The sequence below is a fragment of the Marmota marmota genome, unplaced genomic scaffold (genome assembly GCF_001458135.2).
Source record: "Marmota marmota marmota unplaced genomic scaffold, marMar, whole genome shotgun sequence".
NCBI lineage: Eukaryota > Metazoa > Chordata > Mammalia > Rodentia > Sciuridae > Marmota > Marmota marmota.
This window is the reverse complement of record NW_026000222.1, coordinates 1055967-1064776: the sequence shown is the minus strand read 5'-3', so window position 1 is coordinate 1064776 and position 8810 is coordinate 1055967. Positions and strand designations below refer to the sequence as shown.

Sequence of the window (8810 nt, the reverse complement as noted above, 5' to 3'; positions counted from 1 at the left end):
GTGGTGGAAAGAACATGGACTGTCGTCAGACACCCCGCCTGGCCAGCCACTGGCACCCTGCTCCAGCTGCCCTTGTAAACACTGAGCCTGGCTCTCCCCGGTTCCACGTCCCCCTCTGCGCAGACTGCGGGTGGCCTCTCAGACTGTTCCCAGTCTGCAGATTGGAGCTGGAGCTGGACGGCAGACATGACCAGACGGCTCTACCCTAATGCCCTCACAGCCTCGGCCTGGAGATGCCGTGGGCCTGAGCTGGCACGGGCGGCCGGCTGAGAGGAAGGCCAGGCGGCGGGGCCGAGGCACTCATGCCCTGGAGCCGTCCCTTGATGCTCCCGCCTCCTCCCAGCCCACCCTGCTGGCCGGGAAGGGAACAGGCCTGTATCACCCTCCCACGGCCCGGCACCAGCCGTGGGAATGGGGAAGGAACCCGGCAGCTGCTGACAGGGGACAGGTGCCCTGAGGCTACCCGTGGCAGCAGGCTGGCCAGACCCTCCCAGCCCTGACCTGCTGTGTAGCCTAGGAGTCCCTCACCCTCTCCGGGCTTCTCTGGAAGTCAAGACCCATATGCCCAGTGACTGTCAGCTGCTGGCAAGTGGACGCTAGAGCTTGGCTCCAGGGACCTGGACCATCATAAAACCTGGCTGAACCCCGGGACCTGGCCCCAGCCACATGCCGTGGCTGGTGTGGGGTGGGGGGTGCCTGGACCGCAGCCTGAGCAGGGCAGGAGGGCCCAGAGGCTCCACACCCATGCTGCCCATGGGCTAGAGCCAAGGCTGGAACGCCCAGGCCCCATAGCAACTGAGGGTGACCCTGCCTCACCCTGGAGGGCACAGACTGGCCCAGGCTTGGCTCCCAGTGCCGAGGCCCCGCTGGGCTCTGTGCTCTGCACTGTGCTCCCTACAGAGTGCCCGGCCCCCACCCGGCACGGCTTCTCAGGACCCATAGCTGGTGCTCTGCCACACCGACTGCCCTCCAGCTCTGCCGACTCCTCCTGTGTGGCCCGGAGGGAACTCCGACAGACCCTGTGAGCACAGACCCCCCTCGGGCCAACTTAGCGAGACCCTGTCTCTAAATGAAAGGGCTGGGGGTGGCTCAGTGGTGAGCACCCTGGTTCATCCCCAGTTACCTCCCCCACATGTCTGTGCTCAGGATGGCCGGGACTGCCGCTCCAGAATGCCCCCACCAGCTGCCCACACCCTCACCGACTCCTGGGCACACTGGCTCTGCTGGGCTCTTCTCGTGAGGCGCCTGCCAAGGCCGAGGCAGATGGAAGAGACCACCAGGACACCCAGGTCGGGGGCCACCATCCGGGTGGTGTTGGGAATGTCCTTCAGGTCCAGCCTAGGAAGGGCCCGGCAAGGGCATGGTCAGCACAGGAAGCAGGGCTGGAGGCTGCCCCTTGGGCTGGGGCCCCCAGGGAGGTTCACTGGGGGGTGTTACCTCGTGACCCCGATGTGTTGAGAGACGGTCTCCCAGAAGCTGCCTGCAGAGGGAGCACAGGGACCCCAGGTCAGGCAGGCGGCCAGCGGCCAGCTGGCGTGACTGGGAGGACCTGGTGGGCACAGCTCCTCCAGATCCCAGGTAGGCAGGGTGCCCACTGTTCCCACAGCCTTCTCAGACAGGGAAACTGAGAGCTGGCCAGGGACACTGGGGCCACCTGGCTGCACCATCAGCCCTGAGTGGCAGAGGGGACTCGGCCCGGCTGGGACCAATCTCAGGTGCTGGCCCCGCCTGCTCTTGTGGGGAAGAGCGGCCGCTGACAGCCGCGGCCCTGGCCCTCCCAGCCTTGGGTTCCGAACACCAGGACGGCAGCAGGGCCTCGGGACGAGGGCTGCGTGGAGAAGCAAGGGGCCTGGGGTAGCGGGGACTCAGAGCACCTGCTGGTGCTCGTCCCCGAGCTGGCGACACCACCCAAGCGCTGACAGGGGAGAGCTGAGGCCCCCGGTGCCACCCGGCTGCGTGGCCGAGCCCCAACGGGCACCGGAGAGAGATGCTGACAGGGCATCCAGCGGAGAAGAGGGTGCGCCCAGGCCTGGACGCAGCTCAGCCCCGCTCTGCCTGCCCAGCCCCACTGGCCCAGCCACTACTGCCAGCACCTGACCTGGGCAGGACATAAACTGTGGCCAGGCACTCAGGGGCTGGCCCACGTTGGGTAAAGCCTGGGCGAGGCAGGGCAGTCTGATGAGCTGGTCCGCCTCTCCAAGGAGACCCCAGGTCCCCGCAGGGGCCTGGTGGCCCTTCTCCCCTCCACGCCCACACTGCCATCCCCAGATCCCCTGCCCTGCTCATGGAGACTCACAGTTTGACCCCAGAAGCTGGTCCAGGTGTGGCATGGTGTGCAGGCATATCTGGAAGACCAGGTGGGCCACCAGGAAGAGGAGGCTGAGTGACAGCAGGGCGCGGAGGAGGCGGCCCGGGTGACCTGGGGGAGTGCACAACAGCTGCGGCCCTCTGCCTGGGCTCGCACCCCCAGCCGGGCCACTGCCCCGTCACGAAGCCAGAGGTGCACCCCAGAGTGACATGGGGTCTGGGCAGGCTGTCCCTATGGCTCCTGGAAGCGCCCCCAGCAGGCACTGAGACACGAGCAACAGGAGTGGCCCTCACAGCATGGCTCTGTCCAGGGCTGTCCGGGACCCTCTGCCCTGTCCCCGCTGCTCCCACCCAACTTACAGAGGAGGACGTGGCACAAAGTGCAGAAGCAGCCAGCCCACGGCCGCGTGGTGAGGGGCTCTCAATGCCTGTCCACTGGGGCTCATGCTGGCCTACGACTGCAGGGCATGTCCCCTCCTGAGTACTGTAGAGGGGACGGTCCCCAGGCTTGGGGGAATGTGACTGAGCTTTTCCATTTACCCATTAAGTATCTACTGGGCCCTACAAAGAGTGAAGAGGACACAGAAGGAGGAACCGTCAGCTCTCCACCCAGGACAGCTGTCTGCCCTGCCTGCAGGTGAAACAGGCAGGGACACACCTGGGCAGTGGGCACCACTGCAGGGCGGAGATGCTTTCAGCACCTGTAGGAGCAGGGAGCCACGGGAAAGACGGCAGCCCTGGGCCCGGGCTGCTGTGTGCCCGCACAGCCAGAGCCCCACACCTCCCCTCATTACCTCCTGGGGGACAGGCTGAGGCTGCCGGAGGCACAGTCACAACCCAGCCACCCGGGCCTTGCTCTGCGGTTCCCAGCCACCAGCCCTCTGTATCAGCCTACTCAGCAGGGAGGTCCTCAGCCGCAGGGACAGGGCTGCAGCCTATGAGCGGGGGACTCAGGGTTCCTGGCCTTGCCTCTGCCCTATGAGTAGGTGGGCAGCTGGATGGGACCTGGGAACAGCCTCCAGGTCCTTGCTCCTGCTGGGGCTGACCTACTGCAACAGCCCAGACCAACCCAGGGACACAGCCAGCAGCTGGCACTGAGGCAGGGCAGCAGGGTCCCTCCCACAGAGACAGACAGGTCACCGTGGAACCTGGCCTCTCCCTGGAGGCGAGCATGCCCAGAGCCAGTGTCCTCCGGTTCACCAGTTTTGGGCACAGGTGGGACAGATACAGAACTGGCCCCAGGGCCTCCCTGCCAGGCTGGCCCAGCAGGCCATGTGCACCGACTGCTCACGCACACTCAGTGCAAGCTCGGGCCCTCTGGCTGCCCACCTGAGCTGAGCCAGCCAAGCTGAGCCGGAGGCGGCACCCCACTGTTGCCCGAGTGTTCCCCCATGCCCTGAGGCTGGGGCAGGCTTTCCCAGGATGGATGGAGGTCAGCCTGGGTGCAGGGCAGGATCAGCAGGGAGGGCAGCTCTGGGGCAAGGCCTAGAGAGTCAGGCAGATGCAAGGCTTCAGCAACCTCCCAGGGGGACAGACATGGGGCTGGTGTCCTCTAGAGGTGCTGAGACGAGCTCTCTGTAGACCCCACAGTTAGGCCCTGAGTGGGCCAGGTCGGCACAGATGTGGGAGCAGGGAGGGCTGGGGCTAGGTGGCCGCTGGCTGATGACCCAGCCTGGAGGATGCCGGGAAGAGTCCATTTCTCAGCAAGAGCCCCCCCCTCTGACAGCTAGCTGGGGTGGGGTCCTGCTCGGCCTTGTGACTGCCCCCACACATTAGGACCACCCCCCCATCCTGCGGCAAACCCACAATGGCTGCCGCTGTTCCCCCGTCTTCAGTGAGGAAACCGAGGCTAGGAGAAGGTGGACCAGCACGTCCACTGCCCAGGAGCCCTCCCAGAGCCAGCGGCCAGCTCGCTCCTGTCAGCCCCGAGGTCCAGGCTGAGCTCCAGAGGACTGCAGAGCCGGGCCTGGCTCCTCTGTCCCAAGGAATGGAGCACAAGCCCTGGCTCCAGGCCACCCAGTAGCCTGTGTTCCCAACTGCTGCCTGGGCCTCGGCCCATCTGCTTCCTGCATGGAGGGAGTCCACGGGAAAGGAACTGTCCTTGACCCACCAGAGCAGGTGACCCACCCCCTTGACCCCCTCCTCACAGGGGAGGGCTCAGCATGCCCCGCCAGTGCCCGCCAGGCACAAGTGGCAGGCTTCCCGGGGTGGTCCTGGCAGGGCTCCCTGCAGGAAACAGGAAGCAGCTGGGGCGGTGCTCCCTGGAAGGCCTGGCCCAGGTCCCCAGGCCCACTGCCCATCCCACAGTGACTCCGGGAGTCTCCCACCCTCCACCGTCCACCCCTGCCCCTTCCTCCTGGAGGAGCCTCCTGACACCCACCCACCGGCGCCCTCTGAGCCGGCCGCCCTGCCCATCAGGCCTGCCCTGCGGGCTCCACCTATGTGCGGCCACCTCCCGACGGAAGCTGGGCAAGGGCCGAGCCTGGGTCCTGAGTGTGCTTGTGATCAGAGTGGCCCTGGTGCCACCTGCAGAGGAAAGGGTGGGGGCCAGCCACAGGGGAGGGGCTGAGTGGGACGGTCCCCTCGGCCCACTCAGGACCAAGTCCCAGATAAAGCCAGAGGCCTAAGAGCCACCTATGGCTGGTGTCCCCAGGCTACAGATGAGGGAGCAGGCCTCTGTCCTGTGACGTGGTCAGGTGGGCAGGGGGTTGGCCTGGGTCACACACACCCACCAAGCTGTTGGGCAGTCTCACCCTGCTCTTGACCTCCCAGACCCTGGGGTTCACAGGAGCCCCCGAGGAACAACCAGAGCCCTTCTGGTGTACAGGGGCTCAGGCTGGCCACAGGATCACAAGGCTTCCCAGGGCCCAGCTGGGCTGGGGGCTCTCGAAGCAGAGGACTGAGTCTACCCAAGGCCAGGGAAAGGGTCCGGGGAGGCTGCAGGGAGCAGAGGACCTGTGGGGTAAAGGTGGGGTCTCTCTCCAGGGAGCAGAGGCAGCCTGGGGAGGCGCTTCCCTGAGCCCTAAATGGCAAGCAGGCTTGGGAGCTGACCCCCAGGGCTCCTCCCTGCACAGCCCGAGGGCCAGGCTAACGCCTACGTGGGGACCAGGACGGGCAGCGTCAGACCTTCCACAGGGCCAGGGCCAGGGCCAGAGCCAGGGGCTGCACAAGCCATCAACCTGAGCGGCCCTTTACAGGCCTCACATTTTCCTCTCTCCCGCCCGGAAAAACTGGGCAGCGTCTCTGTCCCTGAAGGGCCTCTGAGGCTGGACAGATGGAGGGTCAGGCGGGGAAGTCCTCCAGCTCTGCCTTCCAAGCCCTCTGCTGGGAGCCCTCCCCGCCTGGCAGGAGACCGCTTCCCACCCGGCTCCAGCACACCGCTGCCCAGCTGCCCGAGCCGAGCGTGCTGGTGGGGTCAGGCCCAGTCCCAGTCGTTCCTAGACCTCCACCTGTGCTGAGGACCCAAATCCTGCCCGTGTTCCACGACCAGGGCCCACTCCAAAACACAGGAGCTGGGCAGGACCCTGAGAGGCAGGGAGGCGGCCAGAGAGAAGGTGGCCCTCCCCGCACAGCTGGTAGAACAGCGGACCCCGAAGCTGTCCCTCTCCTGATCTCTGGCCCCTGTGGCCCATGGCCTCACACAGCACCTGGGGTGAAGGTGGCTGACCTTCGCCACCCCTGGACACAGGGGACTTCGAGGTCACCAGAGGGGAAGAGGAGGCATGCAGCAGGACGTGAGAGCTGCTGGCCAGCTCTGGCTTTGAAGGAAGAAGGGGCCACGAGCCAGGAAGTGGGGCGCCCCAGCAGTCAGGGAGGCCAGTTGCCCCGGGAGCTCCTGAGCAGCACAGCCCTGCCCAGACTGTAGCCTGCAGCCCGCTGGGTCGGCCTCCAGAACCGAGCCGGGGTTTCAGCCCGTCGGTCATGGAGACTCACCACGGCAGTCTCAGAGGTCCATTCACACCTGGAGGCCCCTCACAGCCAGTCTGCTGTGTCCAGCATCTCCAGAAGGATGGTGCCCAGGGACAGGAGCACCCCTCCGTGGGTCCTGAGCACCGACAGGCCCTGGGCGCTGACCCCCAGCCCTGTTCTGCTGCTTTCCATGCCCATCTCTGCCAGGTGGCTCCTCTCGCTCTGGTGCTCGCCTTCCCAGGGGCCCTCCACGCCCTGGGTGCCTCTTCAACCTCCAAGCCTACAGGCCGACGGAGGACCTGTCCCCACCTGGGGCAGCCTTGGGGATGTGTCTGGGGATTTTCTGCTGTTCAAAGGCACACACTGACACCAGGCGGCCATAGTGCAGGCAGAGGGCCCAGGGGAGGCCCCCTCAGGAGGCCCATCCTCCTGCTGCATGGAACCTCTGCTCCCAGGCCTGCTGGGACCAGCCTGCTACCTGGCCTCCACGCCACCCCTCGAGCTGTGGACACAGTGCCGTGGCTGGCCTTCCCACCACCCTGTGAGATGTGTCCCTACCCAGCTAGATCCTGGCTAAGCCACAGTGGCCCAACTCCCCACACACAGGTGGTCTGAGGGACACCGAGGCCACAGGATGCCAGGGAACAGACAAACCTGGACAGGCAGGGGCCACAGGGAGCGGGTGGGGCAGCCACAGCCTGCAGGCCTGGGCCTCTGCAGGACAGGACACCCAGGGGCCACTCGCTCTGGGACGTCCAGGGACAAGGGGGGAATCTGCCCCACTACCCCACCACCACCTTCAACAGAAAAGGCCCTGAAATATCTAGGGTTCTACAGTGAACAACGGAAACCTCAGCTGACCCGAGGAGCCGCTCCGGGCGTGGGCCTTACCTGGGACGCTGTGCCGCGAGGGGCCTGGGAGCCAGGGTAGCAGCAGCAGGACCAGCAGGTAGACCAGGGAGAGGGCGCTGATGCGCAGCAGGGCAGCTGGAGGGAGACAGGCGGTCAGCGAGTGTGCGCCCTGGCCAAGCCCCCCCACCCGGGGCTGTGCGCAACGCACAGGCACCTCCTCCGACCGTGTCCACGTCCCTGTGACCGTGCACGCTGCCGCACAGGCGGCACCCTGAGGGCGGGCACCAAGGCCCTGATCAGTTTTCCTGGCTTTTCCTCCTCCTTGAAGCTGTATCCTTGAAATCTGCCACGGTGCCACTGAGTTCCAGCCCCACGTGGGGGCTACTGGGAGCCGGCATGGCTCGGGCCCCTCCTGCCCACCCAGCGCCTGCTGACCAACCCACCTTCCACCATCACCGCCCTGCCTTTTCCAGGCCACTGACCGGAACCACAGTGTGGAGCCTGGCTCCCCACTGCTCTGCCCCGAGGGTGCCCGTGCTGCTGCCCACAGCAGTACCCAGCTTCCCTGATGCCCATGCTGCCCCCACACCGTCCTGACGATGTCTGCCTGGTTGGAAGAGGGCTGGACGCCAGTGGCAGGAGGCCTGCCACTCGCGAGCTGAGCCAGTCTGCTTCCAGGAATGAGGAGATGGGACTTAGCACCAGGGGAGGGGGAGCCACCAGCAAAGGCTGGGGTACAGCGGGCAGGCCAGGCCTGGAGTGGCCCCATGCATCCCAAGCTGGCCCCAGCAGCAATGACCACCCACAACACCCCAGGACCACAGCCACCTCCCTGCTCCTAGAAACGGACCATGCTGACCTCAGCCTGACCCACCCCAGGCCAGAGAGATGCAGGTGCCACCACGCATCACGAGTCCCATTCCCCTCTAGGACAACCCAACCTCTGCGCTCAGCAGAGGTGACATCAATCCCTTGCTGTCCCACCAAGAGGGACAGGATCGAAGCCTGAACCCAGAGCAGCCTCCTCAGGGGGCCACCCTCCACGGTCCATTCTCAGTCCCCAAGACCTCAGGTGTGAGGACCAGGAGCCCACAGTGGCTAAGCTGGTGTAGATGGTGGCCACTCGCCTGATCTCAGAGAGGAGCTGGCAACAAAGATGGTTCCCTCCAAGAGGCAGGTGACAGCAGGGGGTGGTCTAAAATAAGCCGGTGGCCACTGCTTTCCGATCAGAAGGGCACGGAGCCACTGGACCAGTCTCGGCCTGTGGAGCACCTCTGGCTCAGGGCTCCACCCCACCCCAAGCCGCCCAAGCTTGGGGTCCTACCCAGAAAGGGCCCCCTTCCCCAGGGCCTCTGGGGGATACACATGCCCAACCCCACAAGACCTCTGTGGGACAGAGGGTCCTGGCTGGATGGCGCCTTCTTCCCTCTGCACTGCAGGGTCCCTGGAGTCGGGGCACATCCTCCTCCCCCTCCTCCAGCAACAGCAATGGGCCCAGCTCCCTGAACTTGGAGTTTCCAACAATTAGATACTTTCACCAAGAATCAATCTGATCTGGCCCAGAGGCAGGAGGAAATGCACTTACGTTCAGCCCTGGGCCTTCCCCGACTACCCTGACTACCCGTGCCAGCCCACGCAGGCAACGTTCCCCGTGTACCAGCCTGGGGGGGGGCTTCTCCAGCCAGGGGACGCCCACCAACATATCCACCCATCTGTCCACCCTCCCCAGCGACTTTCTCCTG

At 65.7% G+C, this 8810-nt stretch overlaps 1 protein-coding gene across 1 annotated transcript in view; it reads right to left on the bottom strand.

Moving 5' to 3' along the window:
• Piezo1 (piezo type mechanosensitive ion channel component 1) overlaps positions 1–8810 on the bottom strand; it is a 62963-nt gene that overhangs the window by 21887 nt on the left and 32266 nt on the right. The window contains exons 5-8 of the mRNA XM_048792400.1: positions 7108–7203; positions 2297–2419; positions 1438–1480; positions 1153–1338 (exon numbers count right to left, since the gene is read on the bottom strand). Of these exons, the coding sequence (XP_048648357.1) occupies positions 1153–1338; positions 1438–1480; positions 2297–2419; positions 7108–7203 (448 nt within the window). The remainder of the gene's footprint in view (positions 1–1152; positions 1339–1437; positions 1481–2296; positions 2420–7107; positions 7204–8810) is intronic.